The 15,201-nt window shown below is 47.1% G+C and overlaps 3 protein-coding genes across 8 annotated transcripts; 2 read left to right on the forward strand and 1 right to left on the reverse strand.

The window, feature by feature from the left end:
• The first annotated feature begins 2,381 nt into the window (after positions 1-2,381).
• Positions 2,382-7,082, forward strand: LOC131268937 (corticotropin-releasing factor-binding protein). Its single transcript, XM_058271239.1, has 5 exons — positions 2,382-2,438; positions 4,740-4,815; positions 5,331-5,846; positions 6,077-6,225; positions 6,291-7,082. Exons 1-5 carry the CDS (start codon positions 2,382-2,384, stop codon positions 6,543-6,545), a joined length of 1,053 nt encoding a protein of 350 aa, XP_058127222.1. The 3' UTR covers positions 6,546-7,082.
• Positions 7,083-7,385: 303 nt separating this feature from the next.
• On the reverse strand, positions 7,386-11,692 carry LOC131268935 (phosphoribosyl pyrophosphate synthase-associated protein 2). 6 transcript variants are annotated; one of them, XM_058271233.1, is made up of 5 exons: positions 11,571-11,692; positions 10,485-11,025; positions 9,751-9,870; positions 9,462-9,581; positions 7,386-8,835 (listed from the first exon to the last, which is right to left on the reverse strand). In XM_058271233.1, exons 2-5 carry the CDS (start codon positions 10,502-10,504, stop codon positions 7,965-7,967), a joined length of 1,131 nt encoding a protein of 376 aa, XP_058127216.1. In that variant the 5' UTR covers positions 10,505-11,025; positions 11,571-11,692; the 3' UTR covers positions 7,386-7,964. The 6 variants fall into 6 exon arrangements, with proteins under 6 accessions (XP_058127216.1, XP_058127217.1, XP_058127218.1 ...); XM_058271234.1 differs by having other exon boundaries at positions 11,543-11,619; XM_058271235.1 differs by lacking the exon at positions 11,571-11,692 and adding an exon at positions 11,249-11,440.
• Positions 11,693-12,335: 643 nt separating this feature from the next.
• LOC131268715 ((Lyso)-N-acylphosphatidylethanolamine lipase-like) lies at positions 12,336-14,891 on the forward strand. The gene is made up of 4 exons (XM_058270975.1): positions 12,336-12,612; positions 12,709-12,776; positions 12,890-13,541; positions 13,746-14,891. Exons 1-4 carry the CDS (start codon positions 12,527-12,529, stop codon positions 14,086-14,088), a joined length of 1,149 nt encoding a protein of 382 aa, XP_058126958.1. The 5' UTR covers positions 12,336-12,526; the 3' UTR covers positions 14,089-14,891.
• Positions 14,892-15,201: the final 310 nt, after the last annotated feature.

Here is a 15,201-nt window from a genome sequence, read left to right on the forward strand (position 1 = left end):
ATGATTTGCTTTAAGAATGCAAAGCTGGTATGATTGAAAAAAATGTAGTAAACGACTCAATTTATAATATTTTAATTACTCCACCGTAGAGTAGGGGGCGTTTTGTGAAAAATAAATCGTCTCTTAACACCTATTAATTAAATGATTTTCGGTAGCTCCTGCCGACCCCTGTAATAAGCCTGCTATCCATTCCTATAACCCTCCACTCTTCCGCCTCATTCCCCAACGAGCCACCTAATGTCAAGTAGGGCGAGGGGAGTGTAATTGCAAATTCCTTTCACGAAACATTTATCATTAGAGTCGGGTGTAATATAATCACTGTTGGTCCTGTTGTTTGTCTCCATATCGGAAGCCAAGGGAGGCTTCCCATTACAACAGGCGTCGGGAATGGGGAAAAGAAAAGGGTGCTTCAAACTTAGTTTGCCCATCGGAAAGGACGGCAAAACGGCTGCTGATGCTGGGTGTCGGATGTTTGGACGCGGTTTAATACAGTTCCGGATATCGGGTCCGTGTCGGGTACCGTATGGTCGCGACCAGCGTTACTCATCGATGGGGAAGGAGCAAGCGAAACAACGCACACGAAAACAAAGATGCACACACACACACACACACACACACACACACACACACACACACACACACAATCAGAGAGGCTCACACGTACCACCCAACGTTGGGCGAAACTTCGAAGACGAATCCTTGCTTCGGGTGCGTATTCGGCCCATATTCGGGCTCGGCGTTCCATCCCTCGATCCTGTGACGGAGGGATCCTTTCGGGGTCTTTCGTATTCACCAATTCCTGCCACTCGTCCGGTCCCTTCACTACCCAGAAGCCGTGCGGTTAGTAGCGCGATGTTGGACCGAACGGAACGCAATGATCCGGAGGTGCACAGTGGGCTTCACAGCGGACGCAAACGCCTACTTTCGTTGATCTTGAGTTAATTCGAATTTTTATGATGGCTCTTAGGTCCTAAGTTTACAATAGTAAATACCTTTTTTGACATAATTTCAACTTCAACTTTTAAAAACTCAGCCCGCTGCGAGAAGCATTGAAAAATATTAGCTACTAGTATTTACTGACGAAACATTTGAATTAAAATGTTCACTTCCTTCCAACAGGTACTTGGAAGCAGAACACTTCTTACTCTGCGTGACATCGGTTAAGAGCAAATCGATTCAACCAAATGACAAACCACAAAGAAATGTCATCCATTGGACCAGTGTGCGAGGCACGAGCGCGAAATGGGATACGAATGGGGGTAAAAGGACAGGGCGTATGGGGAGGGCTAGGGTAAGAAAGGATCGTCATCCGAAACGCCGGATCGGCGTCAAGCTTTAAAACGGGCCCAACCGTCATCGGAGGCTCGCATTTGGCGTTTCACAAACCGTCCGACTGGATGCTGCTCCTGCTGCTCCTGCTACTACGATAAGGCAACGTTTTGTCAACAATTTCCTGGCTCCTGCGTGCGTGCGTGCGTGTTTTGTGCAGGTGTGTGTGTTTGTGTGTGTGCTTGACGACAGTGCAGATCGGAAGCGAGCGGCTACCAACAGCAAAACGAACCACCTAAGCAAGCCCAACGAACCACCCCATCAAACTCAGGCTCATCCGGAGACAGGGAATTGTGCCGACCATTTTCTTCAACAAACATCGTTCGTCTACCGTTTGAATATTCCCCTACTACTTCGACGTTTTCCGCGACCAACAAAACACCTTTAAGGCATCTTAGTTTGTGTTTACTTTTGTGACAAAAAAACATCCTAGAACTTCATCCGTTAGCCACATTTCATCGCTTCAGATGCTAGATGGAACCGCTTTCCCGGAACCGGATGTGTTGAATTCAACGGTTGTTGCGTAGCGGACCGTCCCGTCACTACGATCCTGGCGTGCAGTATTTGTTTAAATAAGCTGGAGTATTTTAGTTTCAAAATCAACCATTAGTGGATGAGGCGAGACATGCACCACCCGTTTTCAACTCCAAAGAAGTGTTGCATTTTAAATTCCAACAAAATTAAAGTTCTAGCAGAGTGTGATCGCTTGATGCGGACGTGTTTGCAGGTATACAGGTTTCACTTCGGGTGTGCGCTGAACTTCGCAAACGGAAAATTTTGAAAAAAAAAAAATAGCAGTTGATATGTCAGAGACGGCTTCCGGTTGCACTGTCCATCATTTATTTTCATTTCTCCTTTCAGCGTACCAATCAACGGATCGCGAGCACTTTCTTCGACGGCTGCCTGTCAAACCTACACCGCTCAGCTCTGTTTTGTGGTTTTACATTTTTCCCTTTCGGTTTGTTTCTCTCCCCTGTATTTTTCCGCAGCCGCATAACCGGTGGGAAGCCCCGGTCCAAGTCAAGAGGCCAACGCCAGCAACGATGGCGGCCATGCGAGGCGTTACGATGTTGTTTTTCCAGGTCCTGATTCTTTGCTTCCAGGCGAAGGTAATCGTTATCGGCCGGAAGTTGGGTCGCTTTTCTTTCAGCTTTCCCGTTTCACACCACCCACTTGGCCTTGGGCGCGATGTTTAATAACATTTTTATGTTTACTCTCTCTCGATTTTGAATTTCCGTCCATCGCTTAATATTTGCATATTTTCTGCTACCCTTAGTGTGTGGGTGTGTATTTTTCCTTCTCCTCCAAGCCCGTTATCTACACTGCGGGCGAAGTGCAGCTTCTATCTTTCCACTGCACCACCTGTTGCATTCGCCAGGGATCCGTTGCATGCATTCATGCAGGGAATGGGGGATGGGAGGAGGGGGCAAATGGAGGGCTATATTTTTACTCTTTCCACCACTCCGGTTTGACTCCTGGTGTTCCGGAGCGCTTCAGAAGCTGTGCAGCATGGCTGCGGTTCGTGCTGCTTTCGGTAGCCGTTGCATATTTCATGAGCTGGAAAAATACGCCAGCAAAAACACAAAGGAAAACGTGTGCGACGCGGGTGTACCTCCGAAAACATGCATCTCGCCAGGAAGGCGAAGAAGGCCGAAGGGATTGTGGAGGGGAGGGAAACACTTGGCGTGGCAGCGAATAACATTGGAGCTTTCATCCAGCATCCGTTTTTGTTTTCCTATGCTGCCAAGCAAGGACTCGGTGGGAGGGCTTTCGTGGTGGGCCCTCGGTTTTGATCAACCTCCACGGAGAGCCCCATTTACGTCATTTGATACGTATGTTTTCTTTCAATATTTGCACATGAATATTGAACAGTACCTGTTGAGAAGGAGGAGGGAAGAGTTCATGCGTTGCTCGGCTAAAAGCTTCTTTGCCCACTTTCACATTCATGTAAAGGCCCTGATCGCACGAGCACACATGATATTTTGGAAGGATTTAAAAGGATACATGAAATTTGCACCACCCATAAAACGGTACCGTTTAAGGATCGTGTTTATCCCGTGTTTAGGCGTTTGCAAAACTTGCTAGAGATATATTTCTCACGCAGTTGCACCGTTATCAGCGTACAGTATCCATTTGCTTATTCAGCCTCCAACTATTTATCACACGTGTGTACCAGGCGTGTTTGCTTTTCTTTTCCCGGAAAAACAATCGACAACCCTTTTTCAAGACCGATTCGTGCCAGTTTATCTTAGCACCTCTAAGTGCGAGGATCCTATTCGGACTTCGCTAGGGCATGGGGCGGGCCAGCGAATAAGCCAAGGGCCTGCGGAAAAGGACCCGAAAAGCCTGGGCCAAGAACCGGAAGCGAGATCGCTAAGGGTCCTTTCGTTTTGTGGAAGTGGGCGAAAGTAAAATACATGAACACAATTTAATTAAGCGATATTTACGTTTCATTTTCTGAACGCTTCCGATCTCCACGCGGATGGAAGGATGCGGTGTAAACTTTTGATACTTTCCCATTAACTGGCGTTTAAACCCAAACAGGAAGAAAGGCGATTCGCTTGGGAAGCATAACGTTAAAAAACAGCGTTCTGTGTTTTGACTTCCTTTTTCCACGATATAAATGAACGGGGTTCGGCTGTATGCAATTTAAGGCAAAATTAATTACACGAACTAAGCCTCCCTCACCGACACCATTTTCCGCAGCAACCATCTCGAAATGGGACAAAGAAGGAATGCAATGAATCAAGAACCGGGAGCGCTAGAAAACAGGCACAAGATGAATGATGGTATTGGCTCTGGAAAAACTAATTTAAAAGCTCCCTGCCTTTAACACTCGCCGCCGTTTAAAACTTCTTTCCATTGTGAGACAGATTTTGGTACCCGAAGCAAAAAAAGGGGTGCAGTAAAACTTTTAAGATTGAAAGCACGATTAGCTTAGCGCTCGGGCGGGCAAAACAAAAGCTAATCTAGCTAATTACCCACTTTGGCCGGCAGCAACTGGACCGATGAAAGGTAAAATTGGTATTTAAAATCGGGAAAAAGGTTGCGATTTTTTGTCCTTCGCATAACAGCGCTTTAGTTGCCTTTGTTGCATAATTCCCAACTTTTTAAAATTCAACTTTAACGAAACGAAAAAATTATTATCACTGGGTAGTTCGAAACTATTACGAGAGCAGTGGATGGAAGACTTCGAAAGGCTAAACATGAATAATTATCAATTATTTGCCCTGCCCCTATTATAGTTTGAATCCTGTGGTTTAAACCAACATGCCACTCACATTTTTACCTTCTATTGGTAATACATCATTCAATTCTTCCTGCAAATCGCCTACTCTTTCCAGACCATAAACAGTTTGCCTTTTTGTTTTCTACCATCTATTGGTAAATTATTAAAACAACATTTGCAGGCCTGGCACGCGGTAAGAAGATCGTTTGAGCCCGAACAGTCGACCCCGCTGCAGGAGAAAAGTCATCTCGTTACAGGTACGTGTATGTGGCTATGTTTTGCGCGTCAGTGTGCGAGCGTCTCCATCCTGTCCGCCACTTGCTCCCATGGAGTGGCATGTCTTTCGCAAGGACCTTTAGTTGCCATTTGCCGAGAGCACTCGAAAGCACTGATTTGAAGGGTGCACGAAGCGCGGACGAAGATGAATGTCCCATTACGATGTTTAACTCGATCGCTTTCAGCGACAGGCCCTGGCGGAAGGGTGGGCCAACGCGCGTCAATTTCGTACCGAGCTGTCACGAGCGTTGAACCACAGTTCCGCACGAAGCAGGGGAAGAGGCACACCGGTGTGGTGAAGGGGTTGTTTGACGGATGGTGACGAGACAAGTGTGCCTCTGCCGCTGACAGGACTACATGGCAATGACGAAGACACTTGTCGCTTGTTTGTGGTTTGCTCTCGGTACGGTATTTTAAGGCGGGACCTGTTTCTGCTGGGTTTGGTTTTCTTTTCTCGTTTCTTTTCGGCGGGTTGGTGAATCCGCCTGGGCTGAAGACTGCATGCACGTCACATCCGAGGAGGGCGAGTTCTCCTTCGTCAAGCTGCCCGCGACCCGCTCGACGGCCAAGCACGGCCACTGGTCGATGGACGGGGACCTGTCGGCAGCGCTCAACGCGGACGCATCAGCGGAAGGGTCTTTGGCGGAGTCGCCGGACGCGGCCACCGTCTGCGGCATCTACTTCGTGGCCGATCCGGACCAGCTGATCGAGGTGACCATGCGGCAGGTCAACGTGGACTGCCGTTCTGGCGGGCTGATGGCGTTCGTCGATGGTTGGGAGCTTAACGGGCAATACTTTCCGGGCGAACGGGACCACGAAAAGCCGCTGGCGTTGCGCGTGCAGGAGTTCTGCGCCGAGCGTGGTGACGGAGGGCCGTGGCCGGCGGGAAAACACGCATCGACACCGGGCGCCTGGGTGTTCCGGTCCAGTCAGAATGCCGCTCTGGTCCAGTATCGCATTCCGACCCGGGGCTCGTTCGTACTCTCGGCACGTTTTCTTCGCAATCCCAAACGTACGTATCGAACATATTTAGTCAAACCTGTCCTATCGTAGAAAAGTTTATGAAACCTATGCTGTGTAAATTATTTGTTTCGTATAAGCCTTCTAGTAATAATTTGATCTAATCTTAAATCCATTGTTGAAAAATAAATAAAAAAATAAGTTCCTAAGGGAGCTTTTTGTTTTGAAAATGTGTTTGTAACTAATATAAGACCTAATTATCCGGGCTTGGCTCCTCCACAGCTTGCCACATCATGGCGGAAGGGTTAGCACCGTACTACAAGCTTAGAAACTATGGCCAACGACGCAACTGCACCCTAACTGCGCTCTTTCCAGCCGTCGTCTCCGTCGTGGCGCTGGAAGTCGGAGGAATCAGCGAGAACGTCCGATACGTGAGTGCTAGAACGCCTTGCGTTGTCGGTGTTCCACTAGGCTAATGTGCCTTTTTCTCCCGCAGTGCGATCGTGTCCGCGTCGAAGACAAGCTAGAGGTTGGCGGCTCACCCGGGCTCGATCCGGCGTATCAGGCGGTGCAGTCGAGCACCATCTGTGGCCGCAGCGGCGGCCGTATGGACCTAGAGCAGACGATTCTGTGCGGCACCACCACGGTCCGGCTGGTCTCGAGCGGACGGTACAACAACCAGGCGATGGTCACGATGCGCATGGCGGACGAATCCGATCTCCGGTTGGCGACGGCGATGTGTGAGATGTAAATTCCGCACGTGCATCGCCACGAGTCAGAGCACTGGCTAAATCTCTTGCTAGAAGAATGAAAAGAAACCTGAAACAAACAGAAAAACATCATATGGAGACACAAAACATCTTGATGGATCCAAGCTGGGGCTTACTACGCAACATTAATGAAGGAAGTCATAAACTCAACATACCACGAACGGTGAATGGATACGATGGTGAAACGGATAATAAAACGCTAAATGAAAACAACACTCCCAAATCCAACCCTGTCCGCACCTAGCTCCCCAATTCCTGCACAAAACGGACACCACCGAGTAAATAAATTATTGCACAACCAATCCTCGGCCCATTGCAGGTGGAGCATCAAAATGGAGTGAGTTGAGAAAGCGTGATCATGTCCTGCGGAAAACGCAAACGAAACTGCAACCAACCCCCTTCTTCCCGCACTACTTCTGCTTCCCTGTCACATCAAACGATACTGAGAAGTAAAAACATAAAAACAAGATAAATAAGAAAACCAATACAAAATCAGATTGCGAGTGCGTTTAGTATAATTTCACATTGTAGGACGCACGTCCTGGCTGTCCCTCATCTGGTCATCGTTGCCTAGTACAAAAAAAAAAAAATAGAACAGCAATATTTAATGCTATCATTGTTTACTACCAAACGATGCTTTATAAAATCGCAAATCGGTTCGGTTTTGCTTTATTATACCACAATCTGCCAACGGATTCTTCTCTCGTTGAAAACAAATAAAAAAAAAAAACACAGTGACGCGAACACGCTGACGTAGAAGATAGAACGGGTGCAGGTGGTGGAGAGAAGAATACTCGAAATAGGGTGGCTCCACCCTGGTGTTTGTTATTTGGTTTTGCCTGGCAGGGTTTTTACACTTAACACTTTGCTTTGCCATAATTTTAATCATTTTTTGCTCCTTCTAGTACGTTTTTTTCCCTATTGCCTAGATTTTCACTACCATTTATATATTGCAGGTGGTATGTACGATTACTGTGTGTGTGTGTGATGGGGCGAGGGGTTTTTGATGATGGGATGAACATCTCTCGGAGTTTGCGTCCTACTCCGGATGCTGCTCTGTTGAACGCTGTTACTTCAGACAGGCGAATGATACAGGATACTGTTAAAACGATCATAAAATATATAACATTGGTTTTAAAATTTGTTGCTTGTGTTACGAAATACGAAAAGTAAGAAATCACTGGTCCCAGCGGGCGGCCGAATGGCGATGTTAAGGTCCTCCTGGTTCTCATTCATCTCTTCCTGCCATCGTGATCCAGCGCCGGGTGCGGCGCGGCGGGGTGTGTGTTTTTCCTTTCAAACAAAAAATGAAATGAGCGTAGCCACCAGCCGACCTCTGGTATACGCGGGGGAACGATGGTGCGGATCGTGTAGGTGACCACACGGACGCGCTGTCCAGCTCAGTCCTCGAGCGTGACGTTCTTGAACAGATACGACATCGATTCCTTGTTGTGTATGCGCCGGATCGCCTCCGCCAGCAGAATACTGATATCGATCGTTTTGATCTTGTGACACTGCATCTTCTGGATCTCGTGCGGTATCGTGTTGGTGACGACGACCACGTCGATTGCCGAGTCTTCGATCAACCGGGGAGCGTCCTGGCTGAGCAGACCGTGCGTCGCGAGCACGTAAATCTTGTACGCGCCCCGGCCCTTGAGCACTTCGGCCGCGGCCACGAACGACTGAACGTCGTCGATCATATCGTCCACCATGATCGCAATCCGGCCGCCAACGTCACCGACAACGTTGATCGGGGGCTTTTCCTTCGCCGGATGGATCGGCACGCCACCGGATACGTCCATAGTGCGCGATTTTGGCAGCGTTGGCGGTGAGTTGCGCCCGTCCACCTCGTCCGCCTCCGACTCTTTTTGCTCGCCATGGATGACGGCGATGCCGAGACGCAGCCGCTCAGCGTACGATGTGGCCTTCTTTGCCGAGCCGGGGTTGCGGGCGACAATCACTGAGTTCCGGTAGTCGGGGATGCTCTCCTGAATGTATTGTAGCAGAAACGGCGAAGCACGTAGATTATCGACCGGGCAGTCGAAGAAGCCCTGAATTTCTTTCTGATGCAGGTCCATCGTGATGATGTGGGACAGTCCGGACGTGCACATCATCTTTGCCAGCAGCTTCGACACGATGCAGCCGCGCTTGCGCATTTTGCATTGCTTCGAGTACGGCAGGTATGGTATCACACCCACGATCGACTTGGCCGACGAAGTCTTGCACGCGTACGCCATGATCAACAGCTCCATGATGTTGTTATTAACATCCCTGTAACAAAGTACGGTGAAGATAAATTGGTGCACAAATCTATTGTAGCCCTGTATTCACCTAAACTATTTTTAAATATATCCTTGGTTGGCTAATCTTTTTACTGTGAGATAAACAATGTACAAATACATATATAACTATTTGAGCTATACCAGCCCTTTTCCATAGGAACATGATTTACAGATTTAAATTTCTAAAAGTCCTATTCATATAATTTATTTCAATCTAACATGTAATGCTTTTCGTCAAACAAAGTAGCTTTCCAATTAATTTAGCAAAATTATTGAAATTGATTGAAACATACTAGATTATACATTCTCAAACATCAGCTGATTGCATAGCGTCTTTTTCCGTGTAGGGCTTGTTTGTATCGCTTTCTCTTTCCGATTATGCCGCATAGTACCGAGGTATTCGACGACCCGGATTGATAGGTTTGTTTATGTAGATACATGCTGCAGTCCAAGAAAAGCAAACAACCTTGACGCGGTACATTTCCTTTATCGCAATGGTTACGAAACAAAATGCAAAGCAAATGTAAATCGTTGGGCTGCTTTCTAAACTATCGACCGTCTGAAGGTGGCCATCATAGATCGGATCGCTTACCGCGCCCCCTCCCGGATACTCACTTCGTGCCGGTCTGTATGATGTAGATGTCCTTTCCGCGCACCGAGTCTCCGATTTCGACCATCGTTTCGCGATTGGTTTTGTGATAAACTGCGCATCCTCCGTTGGCCACACCGAGCCGGCTGGTTGCAGGACCGGGAAGAAGAGGAGAAATGGAGATAACAACAACGTTAGAAACGTGTGAAGAGCGATGGCCTTGCGTCAGTCTGAGCCGTGAATCCGTGTTTGATCGATAGCCATAGCCTAGCCCTTCCCCGATGACTATCCCTCCCAAATCTCCCGATGACGTACTTGGCAATCAGATTCGCCAGGTCTGGATGCGAGTTCCCGTTGATGATGACAATGTCCGAGGTGGCCGGAGCGTCCATTGCGTCGAGCTTTGGTTGCTTCAGCGGGCGTATACTGCCGAACCTAAGGGAAAAACGAACGAATAGATTCGATCATATCGGAAAAGTATGCATTCGATCGGGAGTGAGAAGAATCGGTTTCCCTGAAGGTGACCGTTTTTCGGGGTAGCACGGAAAGGAGGGGCATTTATTATTAGTGGAGCAGACAAGATGGATTGCTGGCCCTGGCAGGGGAGCGGAATGGGTAGGTTTGTTTTTGTTGTTAGTCGAATGTCTGCTTTCGTTTATTAGAACTACATACAACTTCCGTTTGTTATATGTCCATGGATTTAGGAGCCCCGGAGCGGCCACCGTGACTTGGTTCCGATCAGGTAGAAACCGTTCCCGATTTCACTCAGCCGGGAGAACAGCTCGCTCGCAGGTGTTAGTAGCGCGAGCGGAAAGGGTCGTATTAGCAAACTTCAAGTGTCAAGGATGAGGTTGTTTTTGTTGGCTTCAATTGGTTGGTGTTAAAACAGGACGAAGGTGGCTACCGTTGGAATTGAATTGTCATGACAGCATGGAAATGCGGAACCGCACGGCCCGTGGTTGGTGGTGTAAATATGGGAACGGGCATAGGGAGAGGGTTTAAAACTAAATAAAAATCAAATAAAATAGGAAGGTAAAATCAACAATTACTTATTTCGGCTCAGAAGCATCGTAATAGAGTTTGAGTTTCTCCCTGTGTTTATGCTTCTTCTTCTTCTTCTGTTTTACAATCGAGAACACACTACTACGGGTACGGCGACCGCGAGCCAGATAAAATGACGCTGTGTGGCGTTATCGTAACGATCAAACAAAACGCGAGTTCGACGCAAAACAGTGGTAGGATGATTTTACTTGCGATTGGTTTCTATTTGATCAGGCAAACGTGTGAAATACTAGCGATCCGCCTCCGGGATTCACGACAGCACGAGGATCGAGGCAAGCCAACGATCGACTCGCTAGAGCACGGCGTGCACGCCAATGTTTTGGGCCGCAGGGAGGCTGCGGACTTGTTGGCCGGCGCTAATTTAGACCGCGTTCCGTTAATTTAACGTTAATTCGACGTCTTCCGGTTCTTTCTCTGTCTCTCTACTTCACTTTTCTTTGTATTTCTCGCTTGCGAAACCGCGGAGCAGCACGACTTATGTCAACGGCACACTTGGGGCAAATGATAAAACTCAAGATGTCTGGAACCCTAGCAAACACAGGTGGAGCGGAAAGAGAAAGAGAAGAGAGCATAAGAGAATGAAATATACGGGTTGATACAGGGGGTTGGTTTTGGTTTGGTTTGGTTTGGCTGATTGGCACGGTCCGGTTGGTTGCTGGGCTGGCCGGTAGGCCACAGAATGTCGGTGGGTTGGTTGGTAGCTGTGTGCTTCTTTACATTTAATGCTTTGGAACATTTTGATCGGTATTACTTGCTTAGTTTTATCTGGGGTAAATTACATCTAAGTATGGGCGCCACTTAAAAACACTGTACGAACAGACACGAACGCAATCGCACGGATCCGCGGGCTGGGCTGATTCAACGATCAATGATGAAGGGAGGGCAGGAAAGGTACAATTGGGTGTTTGGGGGGTGTAACAATGACTTTGACCAAGGCACACAACAATGCACAACAACACAGAACGAACAACACGCACGACCGCATGGAGAAATTTATGGGAGAAAATTGAATGAAGTGTCGTATGTTGGCAGTGTTCCGCACTACCGGAGTATGGGGACAACCCGCAAAGAACCTTTCTGGACGATGTCACACCGCCGCCGCACCGCGCAGGCCGAAAAAGACGTTCACCAGAGAAAATGGATGGATAACAGCAGCGGCCGAACTATACGCACTCTTCCCTTTCCCTTTTGCTGCTACTACTGACAGGTGACAGCTGACAGCACGAGGTATTGCTTCAGTAATCTTGGTCACAGATGTCAGAAACAACATCACTTGAACGATTATGAGGAAAGCTGCCGGTATGAAAATATTATGCAGTTCGTAATCATTGTTAATTGTGCTAAAATTCTAAGATGGTAAATACAATTTTTACGTGTCTAAACGGTGATATATTTGATGGTAAACTGTCGAAGTTTAGTGCTTGAGTTGTCAAAAATGACAGCTGTCAAACATGCTGGAACCACATCGGTTCACTTGAGCACCGCGCAGGCCGAAAAAGACGTTCACCAGAGAAAATGGATGGATAACAGCAGCGGCCGAACTATACGCACTCTTCCCTTTCCCTTTTGCTGCTACTACTGACAGGTGACAGCTGACAGCACGAAGTATTGCTCCAGTAATCTTGGTCACAGATGTCAGAAACAACATCACTTGAACGATTATGTGGAAAGCTGCCGGTATGAAAATATTGTGCTGTTCGTAATTATTGTTAATAATGCTAAAATTATAAGCTGGCAAGTACAATTTTAACGTGTTTAAACGGTGAAATATTTGATGGTAAACTGTTGAAGTTTAGTGCTTGAGTTGTCAAAAATGACAGCTGTCAAACATGCCGGAACCGCACCGGTTCACTTGGGCGATTAGTACGCGATCTGCCAGTGTGAAAATATTGCGCCGTTCTTAATTATTGTTTCGAGTGGTACCCTGCGGTAGCAATGATGATGTTGCCGAATTTCATAACATTGTCAAGCGTTATCCGGTGAGGACGTAAGATCTGGACGTTCAGGTAAGGCGTAGCAATTCATCGCCATGGCATCGGAGGTGACGGCAACACAAACGGGGTTTCACAAGGCAACCAGCAATAGTGATTGTTCTCACTGCGCAAAGGATAGAAGGTACATACCGTTTTCGTGCTCCGGTTGACCGTGGTAGATTGTGCTGTTGATACATTTCTTCACAATCATTCTTACATAAATCCATCCCCTTTTTAGTTGGTTTTACTGGTGGACAGGCGCATCGTGCGATATGCTGCGAACACTGGAAAAGCGAATCCTTTCCTGTAAGTGTGACAATAGTGGGATGATGAAATTTCACTCTGATGTTTACTAAACTTCCGCTCCGTCAGCCTATAGCAAAGTAAGAGCAACTAATAGGACATTTTGTTATTTTTAGATCTTAAAACACCGTTCCGGGGTAGCTTTGTTGACATTGGAGATTGCGTCGGAGAAGCAGACAAACTATGGACCATCTCGTTGAACACTAACTCGCAAAACGTGCCGTTAGTTCTTTTGCATGGTCTCGGTGCCGGTGTTGCCCTGTGGGTGTTAAACTTGGACGCTCTCGCACGCGACCGTCCGGTGTACGCGATCGATGTGCTCGGCTTTGGGCGTAGCTCCAGGCCGCGCTTCTCGTCCGATCCTCTCGTGGTTGAAAAGCAGCTGGTCAAATCGATTGAAGAGTGGCGCCGGGAGCTTAACCTGCCGGAAATGATCTTGCTCGGGCACTCGATGGGTGGTTTCATCGCGGCCAGCTACGCCTTGTCCTACCCGGACCGGCTGCGCCATCTTATACTCGCCGATCCGTGGGGTATGCCGGAAAAACCGAAAGATTTCGAAAGCAACGTACGCATCCGCTTCTGGCTCAAGCCTATATTCGCTGTATCGAAAATGCTCAACCCACTCTGGGCGATCCGGCTGGCGGGTCCGTATGGTTCGTCGCTGGTGGACCGTTTTCGACAAGATATTGTGCAGAAATTTTCATCGGTCATCTCGGATGGGAAGGACATTTCGGGCTACATTCATCAGTGCAATTCGCAGAATCCAACGTAAGTACCAGTTTGTTGTAAGAGATTTTAGTTAAACGAAAACCCATAGAAGTAAGATGTGGTTCGTTCACAAAACGGATGAATGTTAAAGTGACACTAGTGAGATTAGTTTGTGCTATGTTATACGCTTCAATCAACAATCAGAGTCTTACCAGCGTTACATTCTCTTCCTTTCAATCAAACGCACTTCGCTTCTGCTGGTAGTGGCGAGGGAGCATTCCACGCGATGATGCAGGACTTTGCGTGGGCAAAACACCCGATGCTCAATCGTTTTGGTGAACTGAAGAGAACCGTCCCGGTGACCGTACTATACGGCTCCAAATCGTGGCTGCTGCACACCAACCCACCCGATACGCTGAAGCAGCTCGGGGAGAAGAGCCATGTACGCGTTCGGATCATCGATGGATCGGGCCACCACATCTATGCCGACGATGCCGAAAGTTTCAACCAGATGGTGAATGAAGCGTGCCAGACCGTCGATGGTGACGCTGGTTTGGCAAGCGGTGTTGCGGAACAGAAACCGCAGCAGGATACGACAAATCTTTAAAACATATCTGTTGCGGCCGATTCAGTGGCACGTCTAGACAAAGTCCAGGGAAGGAAGGAGTTTCCAGTACTTCCGGGTTGGTCCCAGGTGCAAATGCAGCGATTACTGGTGATGGTTTTGGTGACGAAATAATGTGCGTTGTCATCGCGGTGACCTCAGCATTACTCAATGCCATTTCTCTCGCCCCTCATCACCGTATCAGTATCTGTAATGGATTCTTTTTATTTTTCCAAAAAACGCCATGTCATGATGAGTCGCGTGTGGGTGATGTGGATGTTTTCAGATAGAGTGGGTACCGCGCGCGCTTGGTTACAAAGAGTACATGTTAACGGCCGCCAGTCGTCGCAATAGAGCTAGATATATAGATTTTGACGCACAGCGTCGTAGAGAAGCCGTCGCCAAACCACTACCTCCTAGTGAACGAATAGTTGGTGAGGATTGAAAGATTGGGGTAGTACAGAAATGAAATACGATTGTATAATTGATGCATTTTTGTCAGTCGCGATCGCCAAAAACTGAAAACAACATGCTATCGTTTAAATAATGGTTTTAATTGTAATGAAATATCTCTTTTTTTATCAACCTTGATGACGGCATCTTTGCACCTTAGCTGTTAGAACACCGACAAAATGTTTTATTGTTGCAATATTTGACTTTACTTTCAAAATAGTCACATGTCATTTTCATATTCAATTCCAATAAGTGTCCTTAATAAGTGTTAATCATCTTTCGAGTAAGGTTTTCGTAGTAAGTTATTTGTTATTGAATTCAATACTAGTTGTAATCACAGATGTCTTTAATTGATCTAATTTTTTAAATATAAATCTAAGCCTATTATTTTTAGAAATCTGTAGAACATAAACTAGAGTTCTGTACATTACGGTAACTATGTTGGTATATATACATGTTCTGGTATATTTTGACAAAGTCGTAAGGCATCGTTTAAGCTTAGGGGGTGACCAAAGCTTTGCTGCGTAGTTATTAAACTAAATCAGCAAAAGATAGTGTTTTGAATTGCATGATTGGATTGATTGGGAAAAATGTTCTAATACATAAATGGCGTTTGTGGTCGTTTTTAATAGTGAGCGGATGGAAATGAAAAGTTTAGGTAAT

This window comes from Anopheles coustani, chromosome X, assembly GCF_943734705.1.
Source record: "Anopheles coustani chromosome X, idAnoCousDA_361_x.2, whole genome shotgun sequence".
NCBI lineage: Eukaryota > Metazoa > Arthropoda > Insecta > Diptera > Culicidae > Anopheles > Anopheles coustani.

What these genes read in the sequence shown, in the direction of transcription:
- LOC131268935 (XM_058271233.1), bottom strand. Translation starts at nt 10,504, where the DNA reads ATGCTTCTGAGCCGAAATAA. An exon ending in ATGCTTCTGAGCCGAAATAA is followed by an intron (nt 9,871 to 10,484) that starts GTAATTGTTGAT and finishes TTTTTCCCTTAG; the next exon opens with GTTCGGCAGTATACGCCCGC. An exon ending in CTGGCGAATCTGATTGCCAA is followed by an intron (nt 9,582 to 9,750) that starts GTACGTCATCGG and finishes TCCTGCAACCAG; the next exon opens with CCGGCTCGGTGTGGCCAACG.
- LOC131268937 (XM_058271239.1), top strand. Translation starts at nt 2,382, where the DNA reads ATGCGAGGCGTTACGATGTTGTTTTTCCAGGTCCTGATTCTTTGCTTC. An exon ending in TTCTTTGCTTCCAGGCGAAG is followed by an intron (nt 2,439 to 4,739) that starts GTAATCGTTATC and finishes CAACATTTGCAG; the next exon opens with GCCTGGCACGCGGTAAGAAG. An exon ending in TCAGCGAGAACGTCCGATAC is followed by an intron (nt 6,226 to 6,290) that starts GTGAGTGCTAGA and finishes TTTCTCCCGCAG; the next exon opens with TGCGATCGTGTCCGCGTCGA.
- LOC131268715 (XM_058270975.1), top strand. Translation starts at nt 12,527, where the DNA reads ATGGCATCGGAGGTGACGGCAACACAAACGGGGTTTCACAAGGCAACC. An exon ending in CACTGCGCAAAGGATAGAAG is followed by an intron (nt 12,613 to 12,708) that starts GTACATACCGTT and finishes TCCCCTTTTTAG; the next exon opens with TTGGTTTTACTGGTGGACAG. An exon ending in GGAAAAGCGAATCCTTTCCT is followed by an intron (nt 12,777 to 12,889) that starts GTAAGTGTGACA and finishes TGTTATTTTTAG; the next exon opens with ATCTTAAAACACCGTTCCGG.